At 35.8% G+C, this 20,836-nt stretch overlaps 1 protein-coding gene across 2 annotated transcripts in view; it reads left to right on the top strand.

Moving 5' to 3' along the window:
• The first annotated feature begins 466 nt into the window (after positions 1-466).
• The window catches only part of LOC149078606 (tyrosine-protein phosphatase non-receptor type 3-like), a 37,004-nt gene continuing 16,634 nt past the window's right edge, over positions 467-20,836 (top strand). Inside the window, exons 1-2 of one of the 2 annotated variants that reach the window (XM_089240720.1) lie at positions 467-915; positions 9,334-9,504. In XM_089240720.1, coding sequence (XP_089096846.1) covers positions 898-915; positions 9,334-9,504 — 189 coding nt within the window. In that variant the 5' untranslated portion in view covers positions 467-897. Of the gene's footprint in view, positions 916-9,333; positions 9,505-14,592; positions 15,058-20,836 lie in introns of those variants that run through there. The other variant, XM_089240721.1, reaches the window with a different exon arrangement.

The following is a 20,836-nucleotide window of genomic DNA, read 5'->3' as shown; positions in this document are numbered from 1 at the left end:
TGATCCTTCCATTTCCAACACAAAATGTCTAAAGCATTTCTCACGTTCAATATAGGCAACGAAACCATCATTCGAAACGTCCTCTCTCTTTTCTTGAAGACATCGTAGGCGTTCTTAAGCTCAACAAGATCAATAAGGAAGCGCTTCTTTTTTTTCCTACAGGAGTAAATAATACTTTCCTGTGAGCGTAATGGCATCACCTGTGTGCGCAACGCACAGCGGTCTCGGTAACGTTACAATACTACAATATAACAATAGGTCGCTCACTCTCTCACACACACACACACTCTCTCTCTCTCTCTTACTCTATCTTTACAACACACACGCGCACAACCAGACTGCGAGTCTGAACGGATATCTATCTCTGACTCAACGTTTACGTTTAAAAAAAAAACGCACCAAAAATCGATAAAACGTTCACGATTTTGTCCCTCGCAGCGACACAAACCAACGGGAGAGAGTACACACACACACAAGATAAAATAGCTATCGGAAGAGCGGCACGGTTTCGACTTACGCACACAAAACACCCGGAACGTAATTTTTTACAGAATGATGCGTTTTTTTAATCAAAACAACCGAATTTAAACGCGCTTTCCTTACGTAAATAATTGTTCCTGAAACAGTAAGAGAAAGAGATTATGGCGTCTTGTTTGGAAATGACCAGCTGGGATCGTTCTTTGATCCGTGGATCAAATACTGTTTACGGTTTTTGAGCCGTGGTTTTATTTTTATTCCGTCATAATTCCAGTATAATTCGTGGTAATTTATTGACTAGCGATTATCACGTGAGAAGATCAAGTGACTTTTGTGTGTTTGCTTCTCTCTGGACGAGAATCCGATGCAGGATAATCTGGAAAGGATTACCGAGAATAGACGGTTTGGAATCGGAGGCAAATGGCTCAAGAAATCCAGGTAAGATTAAGAAGAATTGCGTTGGTGGTGGTGGGGTTCTACGTCATATGGAAATGACGTTTGATAATTATTAAGATTAATAATTTGGATAATTAATTGAAAAAAAAACTGATGTCGTATCATTTCGAAACCAGTGTGTTTATTTGCGTGATTATGGCTGGAAATATTTTCTTAAATGAAATGATAATTTTATTAATAATTGACATGTCCTGTTTATATGGGAAGAAACATTAAAATTATTATTTTTAATGTAAGGAATATTTCCCATACGTATGAATTAGATTGTATTTTTTAAATATTAAATGTTTTTCATATTTGAAATCATACATAAATGAATTTTGATTCAAATGTTTTTTTTTTAATTTAGACGTTTAGTATACTATAGTATACTAAACGTCTTTTAGTATATTATAGACTGATAATTTAGATAATTGTTTGATACTGATTAATTGATAATTGGTTGTTTCATGATAATCTCATTGATTTAAAGTATTGTATCAAAACCAGCTCATTATGGCTAGAAATATTTTTTCTTATAAAGACTGTGATAATCTGATAATTAATAATTGACACGAATGTTGATGTTGACATCAGATGAAAATAAACATTTACTTATAGTTTAACATTCAATTGTCAATATTACGGAATACTTCGTATGTACACAGAATATCGACCATATTTATTGCAAATTTTTAATATTGGTTGATCTTATAAATTATGCATAACTGAATTTTAATTTAGATAAAACCCAAATTTGTTTATAGTACATTATAGATTAACAAGATCAATAATTAAGATAATTGATAAGGTTTCATTGATTAACTAGTGTTGTATCAAAACCAGCTGATTATGGCCAGAAATTTTCTCTTAAATGAACCTGATAATTGATATCGGATACCAACATGAAAATAAACATTTTAACTTATCATTATTATTTTCAGTGTAAAGAATATTCCGTTATGAATTATAATTATGGTATTTAAATATTGGCTGTCTTAAAATTGTATTTAATTTGAATTAAAATGCTTTTTAAAACTAAAACTTATTTGCACCGTAGTATTCATTAATAAGATAAATAATTTAGATAATTGATAAAGTTCTATTGATTAACTAGTATTGTATCGGAACCAGTTGATTATGGCCAGAAATATCTTATGAAGATTTTCATGAGCAATAATTGATATGAATGTTAACGTTGACGTGAGTTGGAAACAAACATTAACTTATAATCATTTAATTGTCAAGTAATGAGAAAGGAATATTTCGTATATGAATGGATCATGCTTATTGCATTTAAATATTGGCCGATCCTAAAATTTTATGCATATCTCAATTTTCTTTCAACGATTTTTAATTTAGACGTGCCCAAAATTTATTTATGATGTATTAATGGATTAATAGTTTAGATAACTAATAACTAATAACGTTTTTCATTGATAAACTAATATTTTATCGAAAAAAATGTAATTTTCCTCTTAAACGATAGTCGAAGCCAGTGAAGTTTCCCTCTTAGATTGATAATCAATAAATAATTTATATGAATGTAATGTGTGCATGAAAATATAAACAGCATTAATTTTCAATCATTCAATTTTTAGTGTAAGAAATATTTTGTACATATATGGGTCATATGTTTTGTATTTAGATATTAGCCAGTTTTTAAATTGTACATATATATATATTTTTTTCAATTTGAATCATAATGCTTTTTAATTTTAATGATACTAAAATTTATTTGTAACATATAATAATATTTAATTAATTAACTAGTATTCTGTTGAAACCAGTAGAATTTTTTTTCTCGATTGAATGTGATAATTACTTGACAATTGTAAGACATTGTAAGAGATCTGTTCACATTGATAACAGATAGCAGCGACTTATAATGTTACTACTATTATTTGATAGTTAGATTATGGAATATTACGTACATGCTGTATATGGATCATATTTTTATACACTACTTAAAACAATTAGCGAATATGTATTATTTATTAAAATTTATTGGATATTAACTCTTATGACATAATTCTTTGTGATTAACTAACAATGCTTTTTGTCTATATTTTATCAATTAAAATGTTTAAAAATCGCAATTAAATAAAAACCACATTTTCCCTAATTGTTTCAAGCTGGGTATTGAAATTTTGGCTGAAGATAGGATTATGTATATAAATTTTCCCATAATCTTTTTAATCTGGAGGAAAAAAAACCTAAAATTTATTTATAGCACACATTTACTTTTTTCTACGAGAAGCCATCAGACAAATCGATTTTCTCGACCAGTGTCCGTCACACCCTTGAAAATGGTTGGGAAAATTTATTTCGATGACGTCAAGTGCAGTTCTTGTTCAAAAATTCGCTTATTTATTTATTTAATTATCATTATTATTAGAACATTATGAATTTTATCTTTTTTTGCAGTATGATCTTATACATTCATGTCCATAAATTAAGGATAATTCAGAATCACACGGAAATCGAAATCTAAAGTAAAAATTTAACCTGTAGAATTATCACACACATCTGCAAGAATGATATGCAAATTTCAGGAAGCCACCAGATGATGCCGATAGTACGTCACAATGACGAGAGTGTAAGAGGGTGGTATATAAGGAATGGTGGCAAAGAAGTGAAATTGTTCACAAGAGTTCTGTAAGGCGCTCAGTGCCATAAGCGAATAGTTATGACACAGAGGACGCATGTGGATGATTTTTTACGTGGTAGAATTATCGGCCGCCTGGAATGTGGGCGTACTCAGATGGAAGTATCCGAAGAACTTGGAATTGCCCAAAGTGTCATCTCTAGGCTTTGGCAACGATTCCAAGATAACGGAAATGTCAGTAGACGTTACAGTACAGGTCGCCCCCGTGTTACAACGCCGAATGAAGACCGGTATTTGGCAGTAACTGCCAAAAGAAGCAGACGGAGCACAGCATCCGACCTGTCTCGTCAGCTATCTGCAGCCACGGGTACTACAGCTTCAAGGCAAACCGTGTACAGACGTTTGGGAGATATTGGTCTATATGCTCGCAGGCCTGTCAGATGTGTTCCGCTCACGGCAACTCACTGTCGGCAGCGATTAGCCTGGAGTAGAGAACATGCAATGTGGACATCGTCACAGTGGGTTTGTGTGATGTTTTCCGATGAGTCCAGGTTTAGCTTGCAGTCTGATTCACGTTGGACTCTCATATGGAGAACGTCAGGTACCCGTTACCACCAAGACATCATTGAACGACACCGTTACGGTGGTGCAGCATTGCTCGTTTGGGGTGGAATTATACTGGGTTTCAGAACAGATCTGCATGTTCAAACCGGAACCATGAAAGCCCAAATTTATCGGGACATCGTTCTGGAACAACATGTACGTTTGTTTATGGGGTGCCATGGGCGAAGAATTTGTTTTTATGGATGACAACGCCCGTCCTCACCGAGCAAACATCGTAAACGAATGCCTTGAATCTGAGGATATAACCCGTATGGAATGGCCAGCATTCTCACCTGACTTGAATCCGATAGAGCATGTGTGGGACATGCTTGGCCGACGAGTTGCAGCCCGTCAACCACCTCCTACATGTGCACCGGAACTTCGGAGAGCATTGCTTGCTGAGTGGAGTGATCTTCCCCAAGATCAGGTCGATAATTTGATACTCAGCATGCCTAGGCGTTGTACGGATGTATTTCATCGCATGGGAGACATACAATGTATTAACCATCATACCAACCATGTAATAGTAAGTTTTTGTAAAGGAGATATTTTTTACAATTGCTCCAGGGAGCAAAAATCGTAGTTTTTATGAATGGTATCATACATATACCATCGTTTTTGTTCTTTATCTTTTGTTTAATAAATGGGCTTTATGAATAAGTAACGTTTGTTTTGTTTCTGAACATTTATTTGCCGGAGCTGGCATTATCCTTAATTTATGCACATGAGTGTAAATACAGCATTTAAACGTTAGAATTCATTTTATATGTCAAATCATCTTAAGCGTTGATTTATATTAAAAACTTAATCTCCAAAAAAGAAAAAAATTCAATATATTTCTCATGTCTTGAAAATATGTTTGAATGGCTATTTATATATAAAATTTGAATTTTTTGAACTGAATAAATTAAATTTGGGTAATTAATAAATTTTAATATGAGGTTTTCTTTCACAAAAATGCCAGAAAAAATGGGTTTTCACATGGGATATCTGGCAACGAAAAAGCTGATTTATTGTAGGACATTTTAATCTTCATTTATCTCATTAACTAGTTTTTGATGGCCGATTAGTAAATTAAAACACTTGATTTTTATTATGGTGAGAAAATTCTACATTATATAGATTTTTTATGTACTTTTATTATCAAAGTCGCAAAAATGTCCAATTAATATCATTTTCCCTAGACGTGTCTAAACTTATTTTCACCTATTGACATTAATATTTTGCTTTGATTCAGTTTGATGTTTAATCTCAACCTTATGGTCAGTGGAAAAGAGTAGCGAAGTTTTAAAAACTTAATGGTATAGGCCTATATATACTATATTTCTAGTAATAAACGACGGTCCTATAACCACTTCTTTGTCGACTGAACGCTGCAGTTCGAATCCTATCGAATCAAACCATCAAGAACACATGGAAAAGCGAAACTGCACCCGGAGAACTCTTGTCTATCAAGCCGAGCTTCTCGTTATCCTCGAAGCAACTAAGGAGGCCAGAAGCCTGAAAGTCCCGGCCCACATCGGGACGGATATATTTTCAGGAATAATGGCCATCCTGAACCCGATTATAAGGCACCAGACGGCCCGAAAGATTCAGCAATTGCTCCTCGGGTACAACAACGTTAAGATCTGGGTCAAAGCTCACGAATGCCTGTGGGGCAATGAAGAAGCTGATCACTGTGCAAAGGTTTGCATCAAAGATGGAACCCTCCACCAACGACATGAAGCGTCCCCCTCCCCGCATCCACTGCAAAATCCAGACTCTGGAGGGAGATGCTCCTCGACTGGCAAGCTAAGTGGGACGACCCAGAGATCTCTGGGAGATCTATCCACGAGGTAATTCCTCGGATCAAGGCCGTAAACAGCAACTGGCCCAGAGAGGTCATTATGTTTGTAATGGGTCACGGCCCGTTCTCCGACAACCTGAGAAGGTTTAAAACCAATCCCCAACAACCGTTGCAGCTGTGGAGAGATCGGAACCGAGCTACATTACGCCACCTATTGCCAGCATATGGGGATCATTCAAGTATTACGTCAGCATCGATGGGGGGAAGGGGGGTTTGGATGATGCTTACTTCATCAACCACCCTTTATGAAGATATGAAATATTCTTAATGACATCATCTCTAAACGTTTCACTGATCCTACAAGTGCTCTGTGTCCGGGTCGCTTAAGTGCTCTGGAACTTTGCCACGCATCACTCAAGTGATACTTAATTATGCCACGGATCACTTAAGTAATCTGGAAATGTTCCTCGGGTAACTTTAGTGATGTAGAACCGCACTGGGGGTCACTTAAGTGCTCTAAAACTGTGCTACACGTTACTCAAGGGATCTTTAAATGTGCCACGGATCGTTTGTGTTCTGGAACTATGTCGCTGGTTACTTAAGTGATATTTGAATGTGAAAGTGATCATTGAGGCCTACTTCAGTGAACTGAAAATGTGCCACGGGCCACTTAAATGCTCTGGAATTGTGCCACGGGCTATTTAAGCAATTTGTAAATGTGCCGCTGAGTTCATTTTTACAAAATCGGGTTTGAAGGAGGCAAGCCACATCAGATAACTTTCAGGGCCACATTTGGGCCGCGGGTCAAGGGTTTACCATATATGGCTTCGCAGTGAATTTCTTAGAGAAATTTTGAATTGAATTCTGACTAGCACAAGTATTGCGGAATCGCGCATTGATTACTGTCAAAGGGTTCCTTAATGGTGCAATGTCACGATGATTCATATCAGTTTGCAAATGTTCCTGATTTTATGTACCTTATGTGTGTATATTTATGCTATTTGCAAGTTGAGAGAATGAATATAAAATTTTTCCGACTCGGCCACTCCATCCAGGACAATGAGCTTAAATTGCGCAAGCAACCGTGTTTGGTAGCCTGACCGCGTTTGGTAAATAAGTTTTAATCCTAAAAAAAAAAAAGCGAAATTAAATTTTTTTGACTCTGGTTATAAAATTTATTGAGGAAAATCGCTGCTTTATCTGCTTCAAAATGTCTCTTAGATCATTTCGTTCTAATATTAACGAATGAACAGAACTCTAGTCACATGAAATTGATTTTTTTTGGTCTCAGAACAGTTTATTTTCTTCTAAGACATTTTATCATAGAAATTTCATACTATCAAAGCGTTTTAGTCGACCAATCAAATAATTAAAATTCCTAATTATTATATCACTGCTCCCATTTGTGACTGTATAGACTCGTTAACATTTTTTCGCTAATTAGAAAGGTTTATATATTTACCATGATTTCTTCCAGTTATTCGGAAACGTTTTTGAACTGTAAGTTCTGGTCCTGTGGTCTCTTAATCACGGGGCGAGACGAGTCAAGTAAAATCATCGCATATCCCATGTGTATCCCAAAAATAGGAACAGAGTTGATTCTTACGAGGAGCATGCACCATGATGATAAACGTCATCATTAAAGTCAGGAAGTTGAGGCAAAATGCCATAAATGTCTTTTTTGACTATTTTCAAACTTTTTTTTGTAAAAATGCCTCTTTTGCTTTTCCTGCTGTAAATGCCTATTTCGATATTTTTATGTTTATTCGTTAATTTTAGAGGTCTTATTCTTCAGAACTACACATTTTTAGCATTGAGAACTTAAAAAAGAATTTTATGTTTAAAATATTTTCAATCCTTAGTATGAATAAGATGGGCCGATTTCTATCAAAATGGAAGGTTTGAATTTCCGATAGGTCGATTTGTCCCGCTCTGATTTTCATCACTGTAGGCGATAGAGGGGAGTGGGGGGGGGGTTCGAAACTTTTCAAATGTTACTCAACTAATCAGTAATCATATGTAAAAACTACGTGCAATTTGGGAGAAATTGGAACAACGATAAAAATGCATTGATGCAAAAAAAATGTTTTTACTAGCGTCCTCTGTTGTTGACTAATAAAAATTCATTTCTGAACCAAAGTATATCATAGTTTTGTTTTTTTTGGAAAAATATATGTTATAAGTTATTGTTTTAATAAAATTTATCATAGATAAACTCAATTATAGAAAAATTTTATGCGATAAAATATCGGTTAATGTATTCTTATTTCATCTATTATCATGAATAAATTTTACTTTGTTAGCGTATCATTTTCATATTTATTACAAGAAATTATGGCTTTGTTTTTTTCTCACTTTCTATCATTTTTTTCTATCCGAAAAATCAATTTCTCAATAATTTAAGAAATAATTGATTATCTTGTAAGTTATGCCCACTTCTAAAATAATCGGATACAGTGAAATATCGGTTAATACCATGTTTATTTTGTGTTCATTGCAATGCACGCGTATTTCGTAGTATTTATTTATTGTGTCTTGAATGTTGGAACCATACCTGGGAGGGGGGAAGGGTTGTATTTCGAGACATGTAAACATTTTGATCGTCTTACGTTTCTTTATATACGTTTACGTTCGCTTTCGTCAATCCACGAATCACTCGTTTTCCCGGGATTCTCGTTATAAGTACTCGTTTTATAAGGGAGTTTCACTGTACTGGTACTGAAAAGTTTGTTTATCCGCATTGACGCTTGTATTGTGGCAAAGAAGCCCACGCACGTTGCATACGAGTAATTCCAGTTCTGGTATTAATGAACTTATCTATCAATTTAACGTTTTCTTTTTTATTATTCAAACAGCATTTGTAATGCGTGTATCTAGGGAAATATTTGAATAGGGGACGATGTGTGATCATATGCTAATTTTAGCTATTACAATTCTTATAATTCCGTAATTCAAAATTAAAAGATCATTATTAAAGTATTTTCGAACCTCGATGGGCAATTTGCCTGCTGTGCCCTTTGTATTCGTATTTGAGAATTGTTTAAAAATTAATTTTTTTTAATCTAACAGACATTATGCAAGTTATTACTGAAATATTGAGACTGTTGCTGTTGGATTTGACAAATTTTGTCATTTGTAAAAGGTGGAATTTTAAAGTAGCTTATCTTCCAAGTATTGGTTTTTGGTACTGCATATATATATTGATTTCAAAGAAGACTGTCCAAAACATACGTATTTGTATGGATTACATGCAAAAATATGAATATTTTACGTTCATTAATTGAAATAGCAATTATTAGCTAATAATTTATTCATTCGTCCATGACATCATAACATCTTGAGAAATTATTCTAAAGCATAATAAATAAATTGGCAATTCACACACGTGCTTAAAATAATGAGCGTTTACGTGTTTTACTCGCAGAGTCAGTACAGTTCTTGTACTGAGAAAGAGAGTTCTCGAAACAGCAGCAAATCTGCAAAAGAGGCAGCTTTCTCACCGGGAATCGTCGAAATTGGTTTCATCGACGAAGAGACTGAAGAAGCTGACGTAACCAGTGACCTGTCCGAAGTTTCTCTCAGTGAAGACGAAAAGGTATTCATTCAGTATTATGTATATACTAAAAACAAATCCACACATACAAAAAAAATACAGAGTGCTTATAATTAAAGTTCCCGTACTTATACAATATAAAGTAACTTTTCCCAAAAACTACCAATTCACATAGTCAAACTTTCAGGATATCTTAATGAGACCATGGGAAAGAGATTTTTATGCTATAAAAAATAATTTATTTTAACCATCAGGTGGAAAAGTGCCGAATTTTTTATAAAACTTTCCTTTTCCCCATGGTCCATATAGTGTGCGTACCAAGTTTCAATGCAACGCATCCACCAGAACGGGCACTATATAGGTCTAAGTGTCAGTATACTGACTGGCACTATATAGGTCTGGGCAGTATACAGTATACCGACGAGCGCTACATAGGTATGAGCAGTTTCAGTATACTGACGGGCACTATATAGGTCTGGGCAGTGTTATTATACTGACTAGCACTACGTAGGTCTAGGCAGTGTCAGTATACCGACGAGCACCACATAGGTCTGAGCAGTGTCATTATACGGACGAGCGCTACATATGTTTGAGCAGTGTCATTATACGGACAAGCGCAACTTAGGTCTGAGCGGTCTCAGTATAATACACGGGCGTAACATAAGTCTAAGCAATGCCAGAATACTGAAACCACTCAGACCTATATAGCATTCGTTCTGTGGTGGATGTATTCCATTCAAACTTGATATATACTCTATATGGACCATGAGAAAAAGGAAAATTTAATAAAAGAGTGCCACTTTCCCACCTGGTGGTCAAAATTGAACTATATTTTATTTGCATAAATTATTATTTATTTCTGCATAAATCTCTTTCCCATAGTCTCATAAAATGTCCTGAGAATTTGACAGAATTTGGATGAGTTAGTTTTTGAGGAGAAATTACTCAGAGTACGGGAACTTCAACACAAAAAAAAAACAAAACCATCCTATACATCACTTCTAATCATGAGGACTTTATCCAACGTCCTTATACATTTCTGAGATTTCAGACAATGCCCAAAGTCTGGCAAACTGCCGAGACTTCAGACATTGGCCGCCGTAACATGTGTAAATAAAAAAAAAGCTATTCAAACGAGAGATATATCCATATTTCCACACAGAAAACATACATTCAGCTTAACATAATACGATTGATCGTAAGGAAACTGAATTTTATGAATGTGACGCCACACTTACACACGTTACATAATACTAATACATCGTCACGTCCTGTTCCATTTTACGCAAAGCCAGTTTGGACTGTGTCCAATGAAAAAAAAAGATAAGAGAAGGAAAGAGTTGCGCGGAGAAATAACTCGTAAAAATTCATAAATAACTCTGACGGAGCCAAGTTTAGGAGAGAAAAGCCATTCATTCATCGGATAAGACGTTTTTTTACGTTCAACGAAGATGGTGATGATGATGGGCTCGTTTAAGACGCTTCAATGAAAAAAAATAAATTACATAGAAGACGTCAAACGTACAAAATACTCATTTTACGTAATTATGCACTTTTTTTTATGCCTTAATTTATAGTGATGGCATTTTCAGACGCAAGAGATTTTTTATGAGTTGTTCAAAGAAAATCACATTTAATGAATGTTTTAGTTTGAATGAAGTGTTTAGTAAATAATATGAAATGCAAATTGGGGTCATAATGGAAGAAATGGCCGCTATGAGGCATCTTAAAACTCATATTAATGTGTGTATGCTATGCTACGGTAAATGCGATAAATCGGTTATTATACATAATAGCTAGTTGTTATGCATACTTACCAATCGTCTTGGTAAGTTTGATAAATTTATCACTTTTTACCGGTGAATAAGCGTCGTTGGTAAATTTGATAAATACTGAAAACATTATCACTTTTACCGGTGATTATGAATAATAACCAAGTGCCGTTGGAAAATTTCATATGTGCTTGAAATTTTTCGCCTGTAGCTGTGATTATGCATAGTACCCTAGTGTAATTGGTGAACTTGATGAATATGAAGAAAAATTCCAAATGAGACTAGTATGTGTGATGAATATAGCCGGACCCCGATATAATGATACAATACATGTATGAATTATCATGTATAGTATACATATCACATAGTACGATTTATCACGTTTACCAACGACGCGACGCTTGAGTATTATGCATAATTACCGGTAAAAGTGATTAATTTAGGGAAATTCATGAAATTCATGTTTGGTAAGTGTGCATAATAGCTGGGTTATTATATATAATAACAGCATTTATCTCATTTACCTTAATATATATATATCATACACAAGCGTATTCAATTTCGATCACGAAATTTTAATTAGTCTACATAGAACATAGGCAATAACCAGGCGCTGATCGTGAGGGAGGCGATCGCCTCTTTCAAGAACCAAATAATATGGGAAAAATTGGTCTGTCGTAAAATACGGGACGAACAACGAGCCTACACAAGAAGATCGTGTCCAATAATAAATATACTTTATGCTTTATTTATAAAAATGCCCCATTATTTCTTGTTTTTTACTGAAGTTCACTTGAATTTGTAATCTTTACACACATGGATGAAGATAATTTTCCACAAATTATATTATTATAATTATGAAGATAGATTAAATTTTTTCATCTCATTTATCTCGATCAACATTTTTCTTTCTTTTTTATGTGTGTGTGAATAACATTACATTTCACTGCGCTTCGAAGTCCTTATTTTCCGCCATTGGCAATATGCATGCGATTGATTTTCCTCATAATTGGCAATTTCGCCAATATTTAGCTCAGGGACCTACCACACGTGTAGACCCCTGATAGACCCATACATGGGCCACATTTGGACCTTAGAGCATTTGTTGTAGTCCACCGGTGTCATTTACAGAAAATTGTTGAAAACATTGAAAAACAATTGAATCTAGAAATAAGGAAACAAATAATTCAAGAATAAATGAAAGAAATAATTCAAGAATAAATGAAAGAAATAATTCAAGAATAAATGAAAGAAATAATTCAAGAATAAATGAAAGAAATAATTCAAGAATAAATGAAAGAAATAATTCAAGAATAAATGAAAGAAATAATTCAAGAATAAATGAAAGAAATAATTCAAGAATAAATGAAAGAAATAATTCAAGAATAAATGAAAGAAATAATTCAAGAATAAATGAAAGAAATAATTCAAGAATAAATGAAAGAAATAATTCCGAAATCCATGAAAATTCAGAATTATTGAATATAATTTTAGAATTTTTGGAACAAATGATTTCAGAATTAGTGAAAACAACAACTAATGAAACAATAAGAGAGATAATTTCGTAATTTCTGATAGAAATTACATAGCTATCAATAAAAGAGTAATTACATAATTATTAAAAGAAATGTTAACGAGATGTATTGAAAACGAAATAAAATTTCAGAATTACCGAAATAAATAATCGCAGAATCATTAAAAATGATTTCAGATTCAGATTAATCAGAATTAATTAATTTAATTGGTAATTAATCAAAAATGTTTTCAGAATTTGTGAAAAAGTGATTTCGTAACTACTCAAAATTGATAATTAACGAAACAAATAATTTCAGAATAAATAAAAGTATTCAATTATTTTTGTCCCCCTTTTAACTCGGGACCCCATTGGCCGCTTCTGATAAGATGGCACTGAATTGAATGAGTTGGTGGCCCGCGGGCTCCGTGGGAAGTTTTAGTTTGGACCGCCGTATATGAAAAGTTGATTACCACTGATTTAGCCGGTTCCTTTGGCGATAATTTGCGGTATCCCGTCTAATTTTGATGGATTTTCTCTTAGCCACCTGGTTATATTTTTTTAATTAATAAGACTTATCATGATCATAATTATATTCTTGCAACTCTTGGTGTATATTATATAATCAAGTACAGTACAGTAATGCACAGAGTGTCCCACAATGGCCTGACTGTTTTCAAAATGATATAGCAAGAAAACGGTGACAAATATTATAGTCATTCTTGCGGAATATAAATGAGCGAGGTTAGGAATTTCAGCCATGTCACTCATGTTGCAAGAGAATTTGTAGTGATTAAAATAAAAATAACTTTTCATACGTATATCCTGCGCCTAGAAACCAAATTAGAAAGTTGTTGCCTTGTCTCTTTTGATGCCAGCAAAAAATTTCGCGATATATTTCCAGTTTCATCATTTCTGCATTTCTTAATTTAGCAAGTGGCAAATTGGAATTTTTTTATTATGTAAACACGACATTAAAATTAGCATGTTTAAAATTAGCGTAATGTAAACTTTTCCTCATTTTCCGAATTACTTCTGACGAAGTTATAAAAATGGAAATATCTTTTAAAGCACTTGTGAAAGGTCGTTGAAACCCGGAGCTTTTTTCGGTGCTCTAAATATTGCAATGGTAATGATCCCAGAGTGGTTAAGAGCTTGATGGGTGGGACGAATGCTGACATGATAACTAAGCCGAAGATTAATTCCCTGCAATGAATATAGAAAGCCACGACGAGAAGCCATATAACATAATCAGTAGAGAGGGAAGAAAGAAATATACATATATTATATCTACATCCATGAAGTAAAAAAAGTAATGGATCACTTTCGGAAGTTGCTTCGTGCAGCAAAGAACGTCATATCTCTAATATTTTACTCAAAAAAAAAAAAAAAAAAGAGAGTAACAAGACCAAAAAATAACAAGGCAACAAGACGCAACACCAGTATAATCTCCGAAACCCATGCTACCAGATGGCCGGTTGGTTGTTGCTGTTGCGCAAATATTGTTGATGGCATTTGGCACTTGAGGGAAGCAGTAAAAAAGTTCTCGAACGTAGTAGGAAAAAGATCGCCAAAAAAACACCACAAAACCAACCCCATCAGGTCCATGATGAATCATCTCGAGGTTCTTGAAAAAGAACGAAATTGACGTGGACTCGAGCCAAAGCGACCGAAACCAGGCAGGAATCACTGTCAAGGGTATATGGTAGAAAAACGCTGAGTTGTGTCAGAGATAACACAGAGAACTGTTTTGTTAACGTCACTCTCTTCTTGTGCATCCTCTAAAGTGGAAATTTGTTTAAGCGTCAGCTAATGTTGAAAAAAAAAAAGTGCCAATTTTTTTAGGGGGGGGGGCACTTGAGAGCAAGAGGCGCCGCGCCAAACGGCGCTAATCCTTCAGTTCCTTTCTGTGACTCGGAATGTTAATAATTCCTGCGTGAAACCATCATTCTTTGGATTGATTCGTGATTGAAAATTTCTAAGATTCCATTGTTGAAATTCTCAAGAAGTGTAATTTCTAAATGTTAGTTTCGTGTTCATGAATTTCTCTCGTCGACTGAAGGAATTGAAGACTCGATGGTGTATTTCGTGTTTACATGCTTTGTAACACGTGTTGTACCTGTGATGTTTAAGTGAGAGATTTATTTGTCGCACCGTGCTATCAGTGCATATTATGTGTATTGTGATGATTGAAGAAGTATCGATGAGAGCACAATGGATATGATTGATCTGTGGGAATTGTTGTCCTACGCTGATGATTGGTCTTTTGAAACTTTTCCGTGGGATCTGTTTTCTCTGTGCTGCCCGAAGGTATTTTATGAATTTTAATGTATTTGATTGATTTTTATTACTTCTATAATACACTGTCGATTTAATTTTTTTTTCATACGTTAAATGATGATTAAGCGATTGTTAGTAACCAGAGGGATGTGTGATTTCATGATTTCTATTTCTTAATTAATGTGATGTTGTCTGATGATGCCAATTGCATTGTAAGACATGATTTTCGTTTGTAGGCAGGATTTTTTCGGGGGGGGGGCGGGTTGTTTAAGGTTTTTCCTGCAATATAACACTATAATCTAGCCTCGGGGGGGGGAGGTGTTATAACCCCAAACCCCCACCCCTTGCGTACGCCAATGCTGTAGCATCAATGAAAAATCCATTTTAAAGACTTTCGTTACCGAGAGATCTGTAGATTTACGTCGCTTACAACATTGTTTTAAGATATCTTTTAGATGTAATAGGAATATATTTTGTTCGAAGAACTTTGTTGTTGACAGTATTGATTGAAAATAATTTTTGCTGGGAAAAAATGTTTTGAAGACATTTTGTTGCTGAAATCATCGTTTGAAGATCCTTTTTTTAAATGTTATAGGAATGTAGTTTTCGAACACCTTCGCTGTCAAAGCACTGTTTTAAAAACTCTGTTGCTAGATCATTGTTCCACCAGTTATTGGAACATTTTTCAAGGACCACTATTACTAGAGAATTGCTCCATGACCTCTGTTGTTGGATCACTTTTCAGAGACCTTTGTCGTTAGAGCATTGCTCTGAGACCTCTGTTGTTGGAGCAATGTTCTAAAACCTCTGTCACTAGACCATTGTTTTGAGACCGATGTTGTTAGACCATTGTTTTGAGACCGCTGTTGTTAGACCATTGTTTTGAGACCTCTGTTGGTAGACAACTGTTTTGAGACCTCTGTTGTTAGACCATTGTTCTGAGACCTTTGTCGCTAGAGCATTGTTCTGAGACTTCTATTGTTAGAGCATTGTTCTGAGACCTCTATTGTTGGAGCATTTTATCATGTTATGCTACAACGGACATCTTTGTTGTTGGAGCATTTTATCATGTTATGCTACAACGGACATCTTTGTTGTTGGAGCATTTTATCATGTTATGCTACAACAGACTTCTTTGTTGTTGGAGCATTTTACAGACATCTTTTTTGTTGGAGCATTTTACAGACATCTTTGTTGTTGGAGCATTTTACGGACATCTTTTTTGTTGGAGCATTTTATCATGTTATGCTACAACAGACATCTTTGTTGTTGAAGCATTTTACAGACATCTTTGTTGTTGGAGCATTTTACAGACATCTTTGTTGTTGGAGCATTTTACAGACATCTTTGTTGTTGGAGCATTGTTCCGAGACCTCCGTTGCTGAAGCATTGTTCTGAGACCTCCGTTGCTAGAGCATTGTTCAGAGACCTCCGTTGCTAGAGCATTGTTCTGAGACCTTTTCTGTTAGAACATGTTTAGAGACCTCTGTTGCTTGAGCATTGTTCTGAGACCTCTGTTGCTTGAGCATTGTTCTGAGACCTCTGTTGCTAGAGCATTGTTCTGAGACCTTTTCTGTTAGAACATGTTTAGAGACCTCTGTTGCTTGAGCATTGTTCTGAGACCTCTGTTGCTTGAGCATTGTTCTGAGACCTCTGTTGCTTGAGCATTGTTCTGAGACCTCCTCTGTTGCTTGAGCATTGTTCTGAGACCTCTGTTGCTTGAGCATTGTTCTGAGACCTCCTCTGTTGCTTGAGCATTATTCTGAGACCTCTTCTGTTAGAACATTTTTAGAGAAATCTTCTGTTAGAACATTTTTAGAGAAATCTTCTGTTAGAACATTTTTGGAGACCTCTTCTGTTAGAACATTTTTGGAGACCTCTTCTGTTAGAACATTTTTGGAGACCTCTTCTGTTAGAACATTTTTGGAGACCTCTTCTGTTAGAACATTTTTGGAGACCTCTTCTGTTAGAACATTTTCAGAGAAATCTTCTGTTAGAACATTTTTAGAGACCTCTGTTGCTTTAGCATTGTTCTGAAACCCTTGTTGTTGACAGCATTGTTCTGAGACCCTTGTTGTTAACAAAATTGTTCTGCGACCCTTGCTGTCGATAGCATTGTTTACAGACCATTCTTTTGGAGCATTTTTCAGAGACATGTGACAGCTACATCTTTCAGAGACCTGTGACAGCTACATCTTTCAGAGACCTGTGACAGCTACATCTTTCAGAGACCTGTGACAGCTAGTTCATTGTTCTGAGACCTATGACAGCTAGTTCATTGTTCTGAGACCTCTGACAGCTAGCGCATTGTTCTGAGACCTCTGACAGCTAGCGCATTGTTCTGAGACCTCTGACAGCTAGCGCATTGTCCTAAGACCTTTGTTGCTAGCGCATTGTCCTAAGACCTTTGTTGCTAGCGCATTGTTCTGCCTTCTGTTGCTGTGCTAAGAGCATTGTGTGCTCGTAGATCGTTGGGACTGAGAGAGTTTCCCGTGGAGTTTTGGTGATGAGAGGCTTATATGGCTTATAGATTTTTGGTGATGAGAGCATTGTCTTGAAAATTTTCACTACTGTGAATGACATTTCGAAACCTTTACACAACTGAGGACATGTTTGTGTAGTTTCTGTTTGAAAGGTGAAGAAAATACCCTTCAATGAATGGAAAATTTTATTTATTTTTGCTCTTACAAGGTTGTTCAACGAGTACGCTTTCTAAACTCACTTCCTACAGTAAACGATAAAACGAAAAATATATTCAAAATTGTTCGGTACGTAATAATCGTTATCTTTTATGGAATCTTTGAATAAGAAAAGAAAAAAAATAAATTCCACCGAAGAGGATAAATAAAGTTGTTGTTTTTTTTTTTCATTTTTGCATAAAACCCATTGAAAAGCGGATTCTTTGCTCATTTCTTGCGCAATATCTCCACGAACTTCATTCATTCCACTCCGGATCAAAAAACACGGAAATAACGGAAAAGACTTTACTTTTTCTTCTTTTTTTCAAGAAAAACCATTGCCAGAAGAAAAAAAACAACAACATTTAATTCATTCCCAGTTTTGGGAAGTTTCCAAATATTTTCAAAAATGGTAATCTTTATATCGTGATCTTTGAATTTCTAAAGAAAAAAATTTGAATTGATAAGGATTTTAAAGTTTTTTACTAAAATTCCTCTGGATCTCCAGCAGTAAAGTCTGGAGAAGTAGTTAAAGCACGAATAGAGCCAATATGAAATATTGGAGAGCAAACGGTGCAACTACCCCGGGAGGCAAACGTTTCGGGGCGGTAAGTTTTAGAGGCAACAAAAAGCATTGTCAAGATTGCTTTTTAACTATTTAATGGGAAAATCGGCTCGCATCTGTGGTTCCCAACTTCAAGGCGCAAATGCGAGCTGATCCAGCACCTCGTAGAGATAGAAGGCCTCTGAAGTGTTTGCCATAAACGTCATTCAGACTACCTAGCACGTTTGCCACATTTTGAAACACAGCATCCCATTTCTTTTCTTCTTATTGGGGTAGAATATTCATGATTGGCTCCCAAATACCGCATAGTGATTGGATGTGGGGCATAGAAATCGCCAATTCTGAGCCCGATCATTCCTTTTCCTCACCACGATGATACTGGCAGGAGCAGGAAATTTTTTCCCCTGAATATTTTCAGGGAAAATGGACTACTTACCGTCGTCACAAGCAGCCTACGGAGGCCTTCTATCTCCTGGCTGATCTCCCCGTTGAAAAAAGTCTCGCCAGAGAGATCATCAGACCTACACAACGGTACAATTATTCAATCATAGTTAGAAAAACTGATGGCAGATGGCAGCACTACACGAAACAAACCTCAAACTAGGATTATCAGATTCGCAAAGTGAGAGAGGAGGACGCCTACGCACGCATTCTTACTGATGTCAATTATCTCAATTTCCCCAATAGATGGCGGCACTATTCTTACCAATAAAACCGGCCTCAAGAATAATTTTTCCCAACTCTAAAACAGAATCGCTAAAGAGCAAAAATCTGGGAATTTCGACGGCTTATGCTGAATGCATGTGGGGAAAAAAACAAAACCTTTCATATCGATGAAGAAATATGTTTCAAAGTGGAGGAAAAAAATTTCCATAGAAAAAAAATAATTCCGGAAACCTGAAAAGGACAAAAGGGTGAATTTTACGAAATGTAAGAGCACGCTTGAAATGGCATCAAAAAGGAGGACATCTCCATCTAAAGGAGGACGGTTGGTAACCTTACTTAAATAGAAAGAAACTGCAAGGTTAGTTTCACAACACGTACACGCACATTACGGCATGAACCAAATCCCTAGAAATTCCTTAGAGGAATTTGTACGAGGTGCATGTACGGTTGAGTAGTAGTAGTGTCGAGAACGGGATGATTTTTGAATTTTTCTCAGCCAAATGTATGAAGGTAAGACTTTTTATATGGATTTTTTATGTTTGAGGTGAACTCGGAAAGAAAAGTCTGCCAGTCTCCGCCACGAATCGAACCCAGTCTTCGTGGACAGACTGCTAGTGAATGCACATTCAAAGTGAGAATGGCTGATGCCTGAATATTTGTGTTTGTGCATCGTGTTGAAGGTCTGTCTGTCTGTTCCCTGTAAGGAGACTTTTTTTGATATACGCTGTGAACACGATTGCATCTGTTTGAGGGCAAGAAACACCTAAAGATACTGTGCATGTGGCAAAAATACAAAAGCGCGTTTTGCAAATAAATATAATCATCACCAAACAAAGATAAGAGAATACCCTTCGTATATCAATGCATGGAAAGTAACATTTGAATTGAATAAATGCAATGACTATCTGACCAATCCGTTGTTTTTGATTTGCTATTTCATTCAAACTGCGTATTTTCCCGAATATTTCTTACATTTTGAATACAGTGCATTGGGCGTAGAACAGCAAGTCAAGCTGTGATAGCCGTCTTCATGGGGGAGAACGACGCGAGAGATTTGATATTTGCGAGCACGGGGCAGGGGGGGGGGGAAGGTATAAATTTTTGCTAACTTTTCCCGACTTAACTCTGCTTCATTTGAGGTAATAGAAGTAAGTTGCTTTGCATCAGTCCAAGGTTGTGAGCGGTTCTATCTATCTATACGTGATTTATGCACTATTTCTGAGATATATATCGCCGCGGCAATTGTCATTCGATTCCCCTGTTGGTTAAGAAGATTCAAAAGCATTATTCGCACCCCCTCAACAATAGTTTCCTTAACATGTAGTTAGTTGCTTTAAGAATTCGGCGAAATGTTTCGTAGAGCCCGGCAGGAAATTCCCACGAACCGGCACTGTTCCGCTGACGAACGATTGAAAGACTGGTCCTACGCAACGTGATTCAAAAATCACTGCTGTTTTTCTTGAAGCGTTTTCTAAACCTATCATTTACATACTTTATGAATGAATGACTTCTCATTTTCAAAAAGGTCTCTTCGCGTTCTCCTAAAGTCATTCTTCCGCTTTTTCGAGGCTTAGTTCGTCCTGGACTGGAGTATGCTGTAAGGTTTTGGAGACCATACCTACAGAGGGACATAGACTTGGTTGAAGGGGTGCAGAGAAGAGCTACGCGTGTCCTTGTTGGCACACAGGGCTTGAGTTATGAAGAGAGACTTCATTTTTTGAATATGTTTACATTGGATGAACGCAGATGTCGAGGAGATATGATCGAAGTGTTCAAAATTTTCAATGGGATGGATAGGATGGACCATGAACTTTTAGTACACCGCCAATCGACTGCTTTTACAAGGGGACACCAGTATCGATTGGTGAGGGACAATGCAAGGTTATGGTGTCGAAGGGAA

Source organism: Pholcus phalangioides, unplaced genomic scaffold (genome assembly GCF_987345545.1).
Source record: "Pholcus phalangioides strain wild (caught in Gottingen) unplaced genomic scaffold, Ppha-v1.0 ptg000013l_1, whole genome shotgun sequence".
NCBI classification, from domain to species: Eukaryota; Metazoa; Arthropoda; class Arachnida; order Araneae; family Pholcidae; genus Pholcus; species Pholcus phalangioides.
This window is presented reverse-complemented; position numbering and strand designations above follow the sequence as displayed.